At 40.7% G+C, this 18817-nt stretch overlaps 1 protein-coding gene across 1 annotated transcript in view; it reads right to left on the bottom strand.

Moving 5' to 3' along the window:
- Window positions 1-18817, bottom strand: part of RNGTT (RNA guanylyltransferase and 5'-phosphatase) — a 576238-nt gene that overhangs the window by 493266 nt on the left and 64155 nt on the right. The window contains exon 5 of the mRNA XM_069726381.1: window positions 6580-6655. Coding sequence (XP_069582482.1) covers window positions 6580-6655 — 76 coding nt within the window. The remainder of the gene's footprint in view (window positions 1-6579; window positions 6656-18817) is intronic.

The following is an 18817-nucleotide window of genomic DNA, read 5'->3' as shown; positions in this document are numbered from 1 at the left end:
AGTTTCAGAGTTATCCATCCAGGATAGTGCTTCATTAGCAGCAGCAGCATCATCAGACACCCACAGCCACATATCACCATCACCAAAAAGGAAGAAAAAACCTTTACCTCCTGGAACCACCATAGATAGGTTTGTGATAAGAACTAGCAGATTAGAAAAAGAGTTGATCGATGAAAAAATTGCCCAGTTTATTTATGCAACGAACTCTTCTTTCCGTCTGACTGAGAACCCACATTTCATTAATATGGTTCAGTCACTGAGACCAGGATACAGTCCACCCAGCAGAGCTGATGTTGCAGGGAAACTGCTGGATCAAGTGTATGACAGAGAAATGGAGCAATGTGCAACAGCTCTGGAGGGTAAAATTGTTAACCTAAGTATTGATGGGTGGAGTAATGTCCACAATGATCCTATTGTATGTGCTTGTATAACAACAGAAGAAGGTAAAGTCTTCCTTGCACAAACAACTGATACGTCAGGAAATGCACACACAGCAGAATACTTACAAGAAGTGGCAGTAAAAGCTATAACGACATGTGAACAAAAATTCAAATGTCTAGTACGCAGTTTGGTCACTGACAATGCTGCAAACGTATCCAAGATGAGAAGAGATTTAGAAGAGCAGGGAGGGTGTTGTGAATTCTGTGGTCAAGCTCCCTCCTGTGGTCATGAGTGGTACTGCGGCTGGTTCTGTCCATGAGCTTCCTTTGGTGGATGTGAGTGGTACTGCGGCTTCTGAGTTTCCTTCCTCAGGTGACGAGGTTAAGTCGTTAGGTGCTGCTCTATTTAACTCCACCTAGTTCTTTGTTCCTGGCCTCCAGTCAATGTTCCAGTATTGGTCTTGCTCTCTCCTGGATCGTTATTGTGGCCTGTCTGCCCTGCATAAGCTAAGTTCTGCTTGTGTTACTTTTGTTTGCTATTTTTTCTGTCCAGCTTGCTATATTGGTTTGTCTTGCTTGCTGGAAGCTCTGGGACGCAGAGGAAGCACCTCCGTACCGTTAGTCGGTGCGGAGGGTCTTTTTGCGCCCTCTGCGTGGTTGTTTGTAGGTTTTTGTGCTGACCGCAAAGCTATCTTTCCTATCCTCGGTCTATTCAGTAAGTCGGGCCTCACTTTGCTAAAATCTATTTCATCTCTGTGTTTGTATTTTCATCTTAACTCACAGTCATTATATGTGGGGGGCTGCCTTTTCCTTTGGGGAATTTCTCTGAGGCAAGGTAGGCTTATTTTTCTATCTTCAGGGCTAGCTAGTTTCTCAGGCTGTGCCCGAGGCGCCTAGGTCTGGTCAGGAGCGCTCCACGGCTACCTCTAGTGTGGTGTGATAGGATTAGGGATTGCGGTCAGCAGAGTTCCCACGTCTCAGAGCTCGTCCTATGTGATTAGCAACTATCAGGTCATTTTCTGTGCTCGTATTCACCAGGTCCATTGTGGTTCTGAATCACCAGTTCATAACAGGAGGGAATACGATACGATACGATACGATACACTTTATTGATCCCGTGGGAAATTATGGTATCACAGCAGCACAACTTAAATCATAAAAATCATAAAGGAATTCCATAGTTGACATGACAGTTTGTTGACAGAAGAACATTATACATTAGAATAGGTCATACACAACGAGTGAACTGAAATGTAGAGAAATAAGTAGACATTCACCTTGGTGGTTTAACCCTAATGTTATTGTTGTACATTCCCATGGCAGTTGGCACAAACGATTTCCTATATTTTTCCTTCTTACACCTCAGAAGTATTAGCCGGTTGCTGAAGGTGCTCTTCTGTCTCATGAATAGCTCATATAATGGATGTGCATTATTGTTCATAATTGTCATACACTTTCTCAGAGTTCTTTTCTCCACTACCTCCCCAAAAGAGTCCAGATTGCAGCCCACAGCAGAACTTGCCTTCTTAATAATCTTATTCAGCTTATTAGCATCAGAGGCCCGCACACTACTACCCCAGCACGTGATTGCAAAAAAGATGGCACTTGCCACCACAGATTGGTAGAACATTTCTAACATTTTGCTACACACATTAAAAGACCTCAGTTTCCTTAGGAAATACAGTCTGCTCATCCCCTTCTTGTAGACAAACTCTGAGTGGCATCTCCAGTCCAGTTTGCTATCCAAATGGACCCCCAAATATTTGTAACTCTCCACCTGCTCGACCTCCTGACCAGCAATAGTGATCGGTAAGCATTCCAACTTTATCCTGCTATAGTTGGCCACCAACTCCTTGGTTTTCTTAACATTTAGCTGCAGATAGTTACCATTGCACCAATCCACGAAATTCGACACCACCCTTCTATATTCCTCATCTCCCTGATCTCCCCTAATGCATCCCACAACCACAGAGTCATCCAAAAATTTTTGAAGATGGCAAAGTTCAGATTTATACTGAAAGTCTGAAGTATACAGTGTGAATAGAAAGGGCGCAAGCACTGTTCCCTGGGGGGCACCTACACTGCTCAATAATCTGCTTGACACAACTGCTCCCATCTGTACAAACTGTGGCCGATCTGATAGGTAGTCAGTTATCCAATTTCTCATCCCCTCCTCCACCTTCATATCAGTCATCTTTTTGTGTAGTAAAAGTGGCTGCAGGGAGTTAAATGCACTCGAGAAATCGAAGAACATCGCTCGCACCGTGGTTCCATCAATCTCCAGAAATGAATGTACCCTATGTAACAGAGAAAGGATAGCATCATCCACCCCCAATCTATGTCGGTAAGCAAACTGAAGGGGATCAATAAAAGCATTGACCCTCGGTCTTAAGTGAGCAAGCACTAATCTTTCCAAGGCCTTCATAGCATGAGATGTTAAGGCTACAGGACGATAGTCATTTAGGGTTGCAGGAGAAGTCGTCTTGGGTACCGGCACCAGACAGGAAGTTTTCCATAACACCGGTACCCTCTGTGTTTGTAGACTTCCATTAAATAGGCGCGTAAAGACAGTACACAGCTGGTCTGCACACACTTTAAGGACACGTGAGCTGAGTCCATCTGGTCCTGCAGCTTTACCAATGTTAAGTGACTTAAACTGCCTCCTCACATCATTTTCGGATACTCTAAAATAGGTCTGCTCATCCTCCAATATCGATGTTGCAGAATTTGCACCCAGTTCCCATCCACTATCAGTTTGCATTACACATGTACTGCTGAACCTGTTGAAGTACTCATTCATCTCATTAGCCTTGTCCATTGTTCCTGGATCATTTTCAAGCCTCAGCTTAAGCCCAGTCAGTAATTTCATTCCTGCCCAAACCTCTCTGGTATTATTGTGGGACAGTTTCTTTTCAAGTTTAATTCTGAAGGCTTCCTGGGCCTCCTTTATTTTATGCTTCAATTCATGCTGTATCATTTTAATTTCCTCTTTGTCACCCAGTTTAAATGCCTTTTTTTTTTTTTTTACAAAGCTGCTAATAACATATGGTTGCTGTGCTCATTTGCTGCACCTCTTAGCCAAAGACTTAAGTGTTCCAGAAATAAAGGCTAATGTTGTTGAAATTGCTAAATACTTCCGTAATAATCATTTTGCTGCAGCAGCTCTGAAATGGATGGGTGGAACCAAGCTAACGCTCCCACAAGATGTTAGATGGAACTCTGTGGTGGACTGTTTTGAGCAGTATATCAAAAACTGGCCTATTCTGATGACACTTTGTGAAGAAAATCGAGATAAAATAGATGGCACTGTCACGGCCAAAATCCTCAACATTGGGCTTAAGAGAAATGTTGAACATATGCTGAGCTTCCTGAAACCCATCTCTCAAGCTTTAAACAAAATACAGAAAAATAGCTGTTTTATTGCGGATGCTGTTGAAATTTGGAAGGAACTGAGTGAACACTTAAAAACAGAACTACACATGGACACAATTAAATTACAAGCAGTAAACAAACGAATGGGACAAGCACTGACTCCAGCTCATTTTTTGGCAAATATTGTCAATATCCAATATCAGGGTCAAAACCTAAGTGCTGAGGAAGAGGAGTTAGCTATGACATGGGTATCCAGCAATCATCCATCTTTAATGCCAACTATAATAAACTTCAGAGCTAAGGGGGAACCATTCAAGAAATATATGTTTGCTGAAGATATTTTAAGGAAGGTCACACCAGTAAACTGGTGGAAGTCACTTAAGCGCTTGGATTTAGAGACTGTTCAAGTAATGATTTCACTTTTAACAGCAGTAGCTTCTTCTGCAGGCGTTGAAAGAATATTCTCTTCCTTTGGACTCATTCATTCTAAATTGAGAAATCGGTTGGGATCCAATAAAGCAGGAAAGCTTGTTTTTCTTTTCCAGATTATGAATAGGAACAAAGAAGAAGATGATGATGAAGATGACGACAAGTGAGCTACAGAGGACAGCAGGGACAGTAGTATTTAAGTTTTTCATGTGTCGGCTGGGCTGACAGTCTAAGTTTCTTATAATATATATATATATATTTTGTTTAGCCAAATTAGTTAACAAACATGGATGTTTGTTTAAGCAAATAACTTATGCTGTAATGTTGTTATTGTTTCAGTTGAATAAATCTATTTAAATTGTTATTAAGGTCAGGATTATTTTTCTCCTTCCTAAGTACAACAGAACAGTGGTGTCCAAATATGAATGATTAACCCATTAAACTGGGGAGAAAAAAGTAATATAAAAAGTGATTCTAAAAATCTTCATCTACTTGCATGTTAAAGTAGCAAGAACTAGTTTAAGTAGAAACTTTGATTTAAATCACTGATTTAAATCAAGCCTTACTGTCTAGTGATTTAAATCGTGATTTAAATCAGTTAGATTTAAATCAAATCCACCCTGACGGTTAATAACCCTATTTGCTGCACTGTTCTGTGGCAATATGATGGGGAGACCAGAGTGTTCACAGGGTGTGCCCTCCGCCATCCAGCAGACACAGAGCGAGTGCAGTAACACTCTCAGTGACTTTATAATGATGCTAGAGCCACAGTACGGGAGTCTTAACTCCTTAGTGACTGGGCCAATTTTTTACATTCTGACCAGTGTCACTTTATGTGGTGAAAACTGGAACGTTTCAACAAATCCCAGTGATTTTTTGGATTGTTTTTTCATGGCACATTATATACTTTATGATAATGATAAATTTGCGTCTATACGTTTTGTGTTTATTTACAAAAAATATCAGAAATTTGACAAAAATGTAAAAAAAATTTTTGGCAATTTTCAAACTTTAAATGATTATCCCTTTAATCCAGATAGTCGTACCACAGAAAAATGTAAATACGGTAACTTTTCGCTCATGTCTACTTTACATCAGCACCATTTTTTAAAACGCTATTTTATTTTGTTAGCCTTTTAGGAGGTTTAAAAAATGTAGCAGTAATTTTTCATTTTTTCATGGAAATTTACAAAAAAAAATTTTTATTTTTTTTTAGGGACCTATCCAGGTTTGAAGGGACTTTGGGGGTCCTATATATTGGAAAACCCCAAAAAGTGAGACCATTTTAAAAACAGCACCCCCTGACATATTGAGAACTGCTGTCAGGTAGTTTATTAACCCATTCCTTCAGGTGATGTTAAGGAATGAATGCAAAGTGGCATAGCAGGAATGAAAAAGTGTTCCTTTACCACATAAATGTCGCTAACTTCTGAACCGGCCACTGTAGCTGGCAGACTCTGAGGCATCTATTTGGCCATGAATTGCCATGGCAAACATCGGAACCACACAATCATACTCTCAGGATGTCGATTAGATTAAAGAGAAAGCCCCCACAATCTATTAACCATTTATTTGATGTAGTCACTTTTTACAGCAGCAACTAAAGGGTTAAACAGATATGGACGGTGCCAATGGGGATAAAGAGGGAGCACCCACACTCTGTTAACCATTTATATGATGTAGTCACTATTGACAGCAGCATCTAAGGGGTTAAACAGATATGGACGGTGCTAAAACTGATCATTGGTAATGCAGCAAGTTGTCAGCTATAGTGTACAGCCGACAGCTGCTGGATTGTCACCTGTATGGGGAGGCCATTCTCTTATATGTCAGGTCAGTAAAAAGACGTATTGGCGGTCATTAAGGGGTTCAATAAAGGGTTCCCTCTCTGTCTTTTCTGCATGTAGATCCTTGGTAATAATTAGTTTGTGGACATTTACAAGTAACCTATGTATATATAGGGACATACTGTGAATATACAGATAATGTGCTCCCAGCTACAAGCCCCATTTTACGTCAGGCTCATGTGTGTTAGGGGATTCTCGCTGCTCAAGGTAAGAACTGAACAACATACAGTACTATTCTTGGTGTCAAATTGAAAGACCCCAAAAAGTTAAAGGGTAGGTCGCACATCCTTTGGATCGGTCATTAGTCATCTATGGCATAGCTTTGCGGATACCATCTTAAACAGATGCCAATATTTAACATGTAAAGCGCCATGTAAAAATGGTGCTAAACTAAATAATAAATAATGTGAACAGAGCTTTTAACAGAGCTACAAGCTAAAATGGGAGCAGTTTTTTTTTTTCTTTTTAATTAGCGGGAGCTGATAGATTCATTTGGGGGTCAAATAAATTGCAAAAGTGAAGGCAGTGTTTTGGAGGATACAAACTCTTACCTCCAATCCATCTTCTCAACTAAAAAGGCACAGATTAAGAAACCAGTTCTATTAAAGCCATGAGTACAGTGGACACCTAAGAAAGAAAGAAACAGCCATCATTATGTGAAGGAGTACCATGGATAAAACAATTCTATCCAGAGCGATATAGATTTTATACAACTTCACTCCCAAGCCTGTTTCCACCTTCATGACCAGGCCAAGTTTTACAAATCTGACCAGTGTCACTTTATGAGGTAAAACCCATGGAACACTTCAACGGATTCCACTGATAGAGACAGTTTTTTTGTAACATATTGTACTTCATGTTTGTTGTAAAATTTCCTCGATATGACTTGCGTTTATTTGTGGGGGGGGGGGGGGGAAACACGAAAATCTGGCGAAAATTTAGAAAATTTAGCAATTTTCAAACTTTAACATTTTTGTGCCCTTAAACCAAAGAGTTATGTCACACAAAGTAATTCCCACATGTCTACTTTACATCAGCACAATTTCACAAGTTTTAAACAATTTTTTTTTTTGCTAGGGAGTTATAAGGGTTAAAAGTTGACCAGCAATTTCTCATTTTTACAACACCATTTTTTTTTTTTAGGGACCACATCACATTTGAAGTGACTTTGAGGGGTCTAAATGACAGAAAATACCCAAAAGTGACACCATTCTAAAAACTGCACCCCTCAAGGTGCTCAAAACCACATTCAAGAAGTTTATTAACTCTTTAGATGCTTCACAGGAATTAATGGCATATGGAAGGAAAAAATGACCATTTACATTTTTTTCACAAAATAAATTTACTTTAGACTCAAATTTTTTTCACAAGGGTAAAAGGAGAAAATGGACCGCAAAATTTGTTGTGCAATTTCTCCCAAGTCCAATGACGTGAGGGAAAAAAAATATCACTGTTTGGGTGCACTGCAGGGCTCAGTTGGTAAGGAGCCCAATTTGACTTTTTCAATGTAACATTTGATGGAATAATTTGCGGACGCCATGTCACGATTGGAGCGCCCCTGATGTGCTTAAACAGCCGAAACCCCCCACAAGTGACGTTTTGGAAACTAGACCCCTCACTTATCGAGATGTGTGGTGAGCATCTTGAACCTCCAGGTGCTACACAAAAGTTTATAACAGAGCGAAAATAAATTAAAAAAACAAACATTTTTTCACACCAAAATGTTCTTTTCGCCCCAATTCTTTTTTATTTTCACAAGGATAACAAGAAAAAATGGATCTCAAAATTTGTTGTGCAATTTCTCCTGAGTACATAGATACCCCATGAGGAGGAAAACTACTGTTTTAGCGCACAGCAGGGTTCACAAAGCAAGGAGTGACATTTTGGAAAGCAGACTTTGATGGAATGGTCATGTTGCATTTGGAGAGCCCCTAAAGTGCCTAAACAGTGGAAAGCCCCTCAAAAGAGACTCCATTTTGAAATCTAGACTCCATAAGGAATTTATCTAGCTGTGTGGTGAGCACCTAGGGCCCACAGGTGCTATACAGAATTTTACACGGTTGATTTGTGAAAATGAAAAAAAGATACAGTTAGGTCCATATATAATTGGACAGAGACAACATTTTTCTAATTTTGGTTATAGACATTGCCACAATGAATTTTAAACAAAACAATTCAGATGCAGTTGAAGTTCAGACTTTCAGCTTTCATTTGAGGGTATCCACATTAAAATTGGATGACGGGTTTAGGAGTTTCAGCTCCTTAACATGTGCCACCATGTTTTTATATAGACCTAACTGTATATATACAGTACAGACCAAAAGTTTGGACACACCTTCTCATTTAAAGATTTTTCTGTATTTTCATGACTATGAAAATTGTACATTCACACTGAAGGCATCAAAACTATGAATTAACACGTGTGGAATTATATACTTAACAAAAAAGTGTGACACAACTGAAATTATGTCTAATATTCTAGGTTCTTCAAAGTAGCCATCTTTTGCTTTGATGACTGCTTTGCACACTCTTGGCATTCTCTTGATGAGCTTTAAGAGGTAGCCACCGGGAATGGTTTTCACTTCACAGGTGTGCCCTGTCAGGTTTAATAAGTGGGATTTCTTGCCTTATAAATGGGGTTGGGGCCATCTGTTGTGTTGTGCAGAAGCCTGGTGGATACACAGTTAATAGTCCTACTGAATAGACTGTTAGAATTTGTATTATGGCAAGAAAAAAGCAGCTAAGTAAAGAAAAACGAGTGGCCATTATTACTTAAAGAAATGAAGGTCTGTCAGTCCGAAAAATTGGGAAGACTTTGAAAGTGTCCCGAAGTGCAGTGGCAAAAACCATCAAGCGCTACAAAGAAACTGGCTCACATGAGGACCGCCCCAGGAAAAGAAGACCAAGAGTCACCTCTGCTTCTGAGGATAAGTTTATCCGAGTCACCAGCCTCAGAAATCGCAGGTTAACAGCAGATCAGATTAGAGACCAGGTCAATGCCACACAGAGTTCTAGCAGCAGACATCTATATAACAACTGTTAAGAGGAGACTTTGTGCAGCAGGCTTTCATGGCAAAATAGCGGCTATGAAACCACTGCTAAAGACAGGCAACAAGCAGAAGAGACTTGGTTTGGCTAAAGAACACAAGGAATGGACATTAGACCATATAATTAGACCATTATATCTATCTATCTATCTATATCTATATCTATATATATATATATATATATATATATATATATATATATATATATATATATATATATATATCCCATAAAAATGTTTTTTTAGCCCAATGGACCCAAAATTTTGGTTTGCAATTTTTCCTGAGTACGTAGACATCCCATATGTGGAGTTCAGGTTTTGCTTGACTAGTATGAGCATGCCATGTCACATTGGCAGAACTCCAGAGGTGCCAGAACAGCAGAGTCACCCATAAGAGACTCCATTTTACAAAGTATACCTCATCTAGGGGTGCAGTGATCACAATGACACCACAGGTGGCTCACAGAATTTTATACCATTAATGACACGATCCCATCAGGGGTCGGAAATGGACGGCATGACACACACACAACGGAATGGAAATGGGGAGAGCAAGGCCCTACTGTTAGGAAATGAGGGATATCACCTCCTGCTCAAACCTGAGCCTGACCCTGCACTCCCCTAACGCCTTAAGTGCGTCCTTCCCCCACACCGTCGTCAAGAACCTCATCCCTCCCAGTCACCTAGCCCTGCCCTGGCTAGTGCACTTACTCGTCAAGGGTTCTAGCCTCACCACTGCAGATGGAACAACACATGGGACAGTGACAAACACGAGGTAGACAAGAAAAAACTCCACAAAACTCCAGGAACTCCACAAAACCAGCTGATTCACCACTGCACTCAGCGAGCTCCTTACTCCAGGCTGGGTCAACATAGATTCCTCTATCACCGACAGTCAACTGATGCATCAGATGACTATTTAAAGGATGGTGGCAGTGGTCACCACCCACATCAGCTGACCTAGCAACACTACAGTTACAGCAAGGGAAACTGACATTAACCCCTGCTGACCTGAAGGGAAAAAAGCTACATTTAAATCATAGTGGAACCAGAGCTACCAAGAATCCAAAAATGGATCGTGACAATTGGTCAGCGAAGAAAAAAATAAATACATTTTTACCACCAAAATTTAGCTCTAGCCCCCGGTTTTACATTTTCCCACTGGAAAACGGATTAAGATGGCACCAAATTTTGTCCCACAATTTCAGCTGAATGTAAAAATACTCCATATATGGCAGGAAAGTAATGTATAGCCATAAGGCGAGACTCAGGAGGAACGAAGCGCTATTGCCTCCAGCAGTGCAGATTTTCCTAGAATAGCTTGTGGACTCCATTTACAGAGCCCCTAAGTGTTAGAACAGTGCTAGAAGGGCAGAATCCCCCATCAAGTAACCCCATTTTGGAAATTATACCCCTTTGGGAATTTATCTACAGGTGTAGTGACGATTTGACTCTGGCATTTTTTGTGGAATGAGTTGAATCTTTTATTGGGAACATGTTACATAACTTGGAATAACATTTATCCTGAACTCTACGCTGAGCACTTACATTGGGATTTGCATCTCAATATCCAAGTGACGTAATTCAGACCCTTAGGGTTCTGTCTGAATCACGTATTTTAGAGATTTACACAGAAACCCCTGGTGTAAGCGCTCAGCACAGGATAAATGTGAGCCCAGCCTTAATGCGATCTTTGGCAGGCAGAATAAAAATAAATAAATCAATCAACAGCAGGTGAACAATTTGTTTTATTTTTTACGCCGTTTTTCGTGCCTTATAAGTGATTAGAAGACTTAATACTTCGAGCCAGTACGATTACAGCAATACCAGATTTTTATTAGGTTTTTAGGTATGGCTGCTGTCACACACTGAAAGATGCTTTTTTTTTTTTTTTTGCAAAAAATTGTTTTGCATCGACATATTTTGAGAGCTCTAATTTTTCCATATTTTCGGCTGACAGTCATGCCGCAGAAGCACAACAAACATACACATTATGTCGATCTAGCTTCCTGTCCCACTTTGTAGGGGACGCGGAATACCATTCTTGAAGTCAAACCAGTGTGAAAAGGTTGTTGGATGGATAGCAGATAATGCTTCCAGTCACTTTGCCAGTATCACCCTGTCTTCCACACGGTCCAGTCTCACTGGCTGTGCTTCTAAACCACATAATCCTGACACTGATCCTCCTTCCTCCCACCATGCCGAGTGCCCAGACACAAGTGACTCGACACTTGGATACTCCGAAGAGCTGTTCACATTTCCATTTATAGCTTCTGGCCTCTCAACCTGCCATTTTTCAAGCGGGACAAGAGGAGATCGCATGCAGTGATGCCCAAATATTTGAGCAGCCATGCTCACCAGAAGGCGACGGTGGGAAAATACAATTACTGTCACCAGAGGTGGATGATGATGAGACAATTGCCATCAAGTGATGTTGTTTCATCAGCAAGTCAGGAGGACGACCAGGGTGCGGAATTGGAAGACGAGGTGGTAGATGAAGTCACTGACCCAACCAGGGAAGGTGATGTGCAGAGAGGACAGCAGAGCACAGGGAAAAGGATCCACAGCACCACAACAGGAAGATGCAGTGGGGTGGCCAGAGACACAAGGCGGGAAACAGTTCCCAGAGCACCAACACGGATGTGTCATTGTCTGTATGGAAGTTCTTGTCTAGTGTTTCAGGGGTTAATGCTGTTGGCCTCCCTCTGGCTGGATGAGGGAAACATACACCAGATGCAGCAGAAGCAGGCATGTGAGTGTAGTCTGACAAGGAGGGAAAAGTTTTGGAAGATCCTGAAGGAGTACCTTGCCAACCATACCAGGGTCCTCCGTGCGTTACAACTATTGGGTATCCTTGCTAGAAACGTGGCATGAACTGTATTCTCTACACCTTGGAGGTCCTGGCCTGCCCTGCCGCTAGCAATTTGTCAGAGCAGATTTTTAGTGCCACCGGGAATATTATAACCAACAGGTGCATTTACCTGTCAACTGATAGTGCTGATACACTGACTTATCAAAATGAACAAGGACTGGATTGGGCTAGACTTCTCTTCACCACCAGATGACAGCAGTGGAACACACTCAAATCCAGTGGTTTTTTTTTGTTTGTTTTTTTCTGGTCTATTCCCATGCACCCCTTCCCACCCAAAAATGGCTATACGCTTCTGAATTCTGAATCTTTTTTGTATCGTCCTCCTAAACCACCATATCAACAGATATGATCATGCTGCCCTTACTATAAACTATTTAAGTGTATTTATGATGCCTGCATTAAGAATTTTTAGAGGCCTGCCTCGATCATTCTTTGATATATATGTATACCACCCAGGGGTAAATGTTTTTCATCCCATGCACTTCGTGCATATGCATTACCAGTCTAGGATACTCACTCCTTAATAATGGGGAAAAAATTATTTTTTGAGGCCCTCCACTACGTCTCATCAAAAAGGTATTGGAGCACCTCCTAAATTTTGGCATATCTTGCACTTAGTGCATATGCTTTACCAGTGTAGGAGACCAATTTTTTAATAATGGAAAAAAATGCTTTTCCATGGCTCCATATTCTAGTTGAGGGAACATTTTTTAAATCAAAATATGCCGGAGGGTTCTATTAGTAATTTATGAGCCAGTGCCTTGTGGGCTGTCAGATAGTCGTCACATAGGGAGTTCCTACACTGCATACATGATTTAACAGCCAGGAGAGTTTGTACCATTAAGTACAAAAGATCCTGGTCTCCTCCATATCAGGCTGAGTAGATGTGAAACGCTCTACTACATTCCCTAGCAGGGAACCTTGATGCTGCTATGTTAAACTAATCATTTTTTTCATGGCTAATTCAAACAGATTGTAATCTGTTATAATACTGCTCTTTTCTTTACTTCGTTCACGGTGAGGTGTGAAGTAGGGATACAGTATTACTGCCATCTAGTCAGGGATTATTATAAATTCTAAGCCTTGCTGCTGCACCCATTGACCAATTCATACTTTTTACAGTGATCTGTACTCAGAAATTCATCAAATCTGGCAGTGCTATTTGCATTCCTCCAGAGTTTGTCACTGCCATAAACAAGAAAATATGTTTTCAAGGCCGCTCCAAATCCCTTCTATAGTCTGCAATAATACCGCTCTTATCTGCAATTTGTGTAGAGGGATGTGTAGCTGTTGGTATAGCGTAAGACACGCATCTAGTCAGGGATTATTGACTTACAAATTCTAACCCTTGCTGCTGATTTTTTCCCATGCACTCATTGACAGATTCTTGTTTTTTAAGATGATCTATATTCAGAAATTCATCAAAGCAGGCACAATTTACTGATTTAATGTGCTCATTCAGAGTTTCTCTGTAACATCTCTATGTAAGAGGTAGTGGGGGTAGACATTACAGTACTGGAGCTAAAATGAGCACTTCTGAACTCTTCAGTGTTTTCTTTCCATCAATTTCTGGGTATTTCTTGAAGGATGTTTGCAGTCATTATCCTGCTGGAAGACCCATGACCTAGGATGCAAACCCAGCTTTCTGACCCAAGTCACTACAATGCGACCCAAAATCCTTTGGGAATCTTCACATTTCATGATGTGTTTCACACAGTCAAGGCATCCAGGGCCAGAGGGAGCAAAACAACTACGAAATATCTTTGATCCACCACATTTGACTAACTACTGTATTCTTTTAATTGTAGGCCTCATTCCATTTACACTAAACAGTGCAATTATATGCTTTACCAAAAAAGCTATCTTGGTCTCATCAGTCCACAAGACGCCTGCTGGCCCTCTCTAAATTCTGAGGGCCGCCCGCTGGCCCTTCAACTTTCAAACTTTACGGTATTAAAACGAAAAAGAAAAAATTGCCCACCTCAGATGGATAAATTATATTGCAGTTGCAATGTACAGCTATGCAAAGCATATACATTTGATGGCCCTCCAAAAATGCTTAGTGTTGGCTGGCTGCTGGCCCTCTAAAAATAGCAAGGGCCGCCTGATAGCCCTCAACAAATCGTGATGGCCGCCTGATAGCCCTGGAAAACAAATTGTGACTTTCAGAGTCCCTCTTTCATAAATTAAACAGATGTGTCGACTAGGGATTCAGAGATGCTTCCAGAGGTCTTCCCCATGCTGTTCCCATGCCATTTCAGCGTCGTTTTTTAGATCCCCTCCAGACCTTTGGAAAAATGCTTGAGTTTCCCATTAACTTTCATTATACTCGTTATTCAGGTCGAGCACCCGAGCACTATGATTTGCTCGATTTAAGTAACAAGTACCTGAGCATTGTATTGCTCGTTAATCATTAGCAGGAGATAGTCACTGCCGGACTAGGTCTCACGTGCCTGTGTAATCCCGCCCCCAAACCACTGATTGGCAGCTTGCTCACAGTGCACAGTTGTACACAGAAAGATGCCAGTGAGGGGTGAGGGAGGGGATTTACATAGTTCAGCTTTCTGAGCACTGCTGTATCAAAAGCAGAGAAAATAAGGATTCTAGCAAAACTACACCAGGCAGTCCAGTAAGTAATATATATCCCTGGACTCAGGCTCTTGGCTATTACATTACGCTGCTATTAGATAACATAGCAAAACTGCTGACAGATTCTCATGGGGTTTTGCATTTTTTAGTTTCTCCAGCTCATATGAATTAGCGTAAAATAAAATTTTAATTACACTGTTCACCTGCTCCTAAGCCAGCCTTCTGCTTCCAGTGAAGTCAAAACTTCCAGGGATGATTAAACGGGGAAGTCCCCATGGATCTTCCAGACGTCAAGTGGTGTTGTGAAGTACCAGATGTTTGCAAAGAACATTCCATGGAGTGGTTATACGCAAGGCATATAGTTAGCTCACAAAGCGGTTGTCCCATTCCTCTAGTATTGGAGAATCAACTGATACACAACAATGTAGAGGCGTGGAAAAAGGTATGGGAATTGTGTCATGTGTTAAAGGAGCCCATATCTGTAGGGGTGTAGTTCGGGTCCAAACACATTAATGCCATGCAATGCAAACCTAAATGTAGCTGAGTATTCTGAAATATGGCAATGAGAAAGAAATAGGCCAAGGCAAAATAATATAGGTAGCAACAGAATTCTAATAAATATGCAGAAAGCCTGGAAAATTATATATGGTAAGTTATTTCTATTTTTTGCTTCTTTACAGCAGGATTGCTGGGGATGAAACCCCAGTAAAAATGCTTATATATTTAGGAGAACTTAATGAGGAATAAATTACCTGTTCTGTTTTCAAGCTAACGGCTTCCATGAATAAACGCCTAGAATTTTACTTTTTAGCTAAATAGACATCCCCATCTAGTGGCTGGTTTCTTGCATTACACATGCAATACATTTTATTTTTTTCCAGATTAAAGAGGAGAGTGAACATGAAAATTCTGGTTTACATCCAGAGGCTGAAACCCAGTCCAAACACAATACAGCTAAGAATCTGTTCCAATTACATCCAGTCTGTGCTAAGCACATCGCTGGCACACGGCTTGTGTTCTGTGCTAGAAAAATTGGATAAGATATATAGCACTGTCAGCTGTGGAGAGGACTGAATATGTAAGGTATTGTAGACTCTTCATTTAAACAAGAAATTGAAAAACATGTACTAGTTAAAGGGATATTCCAAAAGATAGTAAGTTATCCCCTATCCCTAACTTACTGATCGCTGAGGGCATGACTGCTGGGACACCCAGCGATCCCCTTAATGACCCCCAATACGTCTTTTAACTGAACTGAGATATAATAGAATAGCCTCCCCATACAGGTGACAATCCAGCAGCTGTCGGCTGCACGCTATAGCTGACAACTTGCTGCATTAGCCACTATCAGTGTTGGCACCGTCCAAATCGGTTTAACCCCTTAGATGCTGCTGTCAATGACTCGACTATCATATAAATGGTTAACAGAGTGTGGGGGCTCTCTCTTTATCCCAATTGGTGCCCTCAGATCATGATTGTGTGGTTCTGATGTTTGTGATGGCAATTCATTACCAAATAGCGGCCTTAGAGCCTGACGGCTGTTGTAACCTGTTCAGAAGTTAGCGACATTTAGGTGGTAAAAATTCACATTTTCATTTCTGTCATGCCACTTTGCACTAATTCCTGAAAATCACCTGAAGGGTTAATAACTACCTAACCGCAGTTTTCAATATGTCAGGGAGTGCCGTTTTTAAAATGGTTATTGGGGGTTTCCCACTATATAGGACCAAGGGAACCCAGTGGATGTAGTGTATATGGACTTTTCAAAAGCTTTTGATACAGTGCCACACAAAAGGTTGATACATAAAATGAGAATAATGGGGATAGGGGAAAATATGTGCAAGTGGGTTGAGAGCTCGCTCAGGGATAGGAAACAAAGGGTGGTTATTAATGGAGCACACTCGGACTGGGTCGCAGTTAGCAGTGGGGTACCACAGGGGTCAGTATTGGGCCCTCTTCTTTTTAACATATTTATTATGACCTTGTAGGGGGCATTCAGAGTAGAATTTCAATATTTGCAGATGACACTAAACTCTGCAGGGTAATCAATACAGAGGAGGACAATTTTATATTACAGGATGATTTATGTAAACTAGAAGCTTGGGCTGATAAATGGCAAATGAGCTTTAATGGGGATAAATGTAAGGTCATGCACTTGGGTAGAAGTAATAAGATGTATAATTATGAGCTTAATTCTAAAACTCTGGGCAAAACCGTCAATGAAAAAGACCTGGGTGTATGGGTGGATGACAAACTCATATTCAGGGGCCAGTGTCAGGCAGCTGCTACAAAGGCAAATAAAATAATGGGATGCAGTAAAAGAGGCATAGATGCTCATGAGAACATAATTTTACCTCTATACAAGTCACTAGTTCGACCACACTTAGAATATTGTGCACAGTTCTGGTCTCCGGTGTATAAGAAAGACATAGCTGAACTAGAGCGGGTGCAGAGAAGAGCGACCAAGGTTATTAGAGGACTGGGGGGTCTGCAATACCAAGATAGGTTATTACACTTGGGGCTATTTAGTTTGGAAAAACGAAGACTAAGGGGTGATCTTATTTTAATGTATAACTATATGAGGGGACAGTACAAAGACCTTTCTGATGATCTTTTTAATCAATCATAGACCTGAAACCGGGACAAGGGGGCATCCTCTACGTCTGGAGGAAAGACGGTTTAGGCATAATAACAGACGTGGATTCTTTACTGTAAGAGCAGTGAGACTATGGAACTCTCTGCCGTATGATGTTGTAATGAGTGATTCATTACTTAAATTTAAGAGGGGACTGGATACCTTTCTGGAAAAGTATAATGTTACAGGGTATATACACTAGATTCCTTGATAGGGCGTTGATCCAGGGAACTAGTCTGATTGCCGTATGTGGAGTCGGGAAGGAATTTTTTTCCCCAATGTGGAGCTTACTTTTTGCCACATGGGTTTTTTTTTGCCTTCCTCTGGATCAACATGTTAGGGCATGTTAGGTTAGGCTATGGGTTGAACTAGATGGACTTAAAGTCTTCCTTCAACCTTAATAACTATGTAACTATGTAAAAGCACTTCAAACCTGGATAGGTCCCTAAAAAAATAAATTTTGTAAATTTCCTTGAAAAAAAATGAAAAATTAATGACACATTTTTAAACCTCCTAAAATGCTAACAAAACAAAAGAACATTTTACAAATGGTGCTGATGTAAAGCAGACATGTGGGAAATGTTATTTATTAACGTTTTGCTGTGGTATGACTATCTGAAGTAAAGAGAATCTGTCACCTACTTTTTCGTATATAAGCTTTGGTCACCGCCATCAGGGGCTTATCTACAGCATTCTGTAATGCTGTAGATAAGCCCCCGATGTTACCTGAAAGAGGAGAAAATCAAGTTAGATTATACTCACCTGGGAGGGTGGTCATGTGTGGTGTGGTCCAGGGCCTCCCATCTCCTTACAATGACGTCCTCTTCTGGTCTTCACGCTGCGGCTCCGGTGCAGGCGTACTTTATCTGTCCTGTTGAGGGCAGGCGGCGGGAAAGGTCAGAGAGGCCCGGCGCCTGCGCGCTGCAGTACAGTTCAAGTACAGGTCCATTAAACTAGTGACAGAGCTCATCAGTCCAAGTGCATGTGATCTACGTCTAACCAGTCCTACAATCTCCTCGGTGTCCCTCCTCTCTGCTGCTGCCATAATCTGACCCTGCTCAGTACAAGCTGCAGCTAGCCTTCAGCTTAACTGATGACAAAACACTAGGGCTCACATCTTGTTCATGCTCTTCCTGGACTCATAATATGCTAATTTTAATACTAATAAGAGGTTTGACACGAATTATCATAAGTACAACATCTTCATCAAATCTAAGGGCTTAATCCAGTAATGTACACAGTATGTATGGTAAAATCTGGAGAAAAATTGCATTTCTTTTTTTAAATCAGATCATTTTTTATTAATTTTATAAGCAATTACAGACACTATACATTATAGTACAAACAATAAATAAGTTTACCCCTTAAAGTTTAAATAGTCCTCTACCCGCCAAGGTAGTCCATGCCAAAGTTATTAATTTAGTCCAAATGAAGATTTTCCCAAAGACCGATGACACATTATTATATACAGGGATTATACCAAAAGTAAGATTGGTTGTACGTTCACTAACAACATGCTTACGAATAGAAAATAATTGGTATCTATATGTCCTGAACATACAGTTATTCTGAGTAGGTCCACAGATGCCACCCCAGGGGCGACTAGCCACCATTCCCATGTATTTAGAAACATTCTTATTGAGTTCC

This window comes from Ranitomeya imitator, chromosome 5 (assembly GCF_032444005.1).
Source record: "Ranitomeya imitator isolate aRanImi1 chromosome 5, aRanImi1.pri, whole genome shotgun sequence".
Lineage (NCBI taxonomy): Eukaryota > Metazoa > Chordata > Amphibia > Anura > Dendrobatidae > Ranitomeya > Ranitomeya imitator.
Note: the sequence above shows the minus strand (reverse complement) of the source record. Positions and strands in the feature narration are given on the sequence as shown.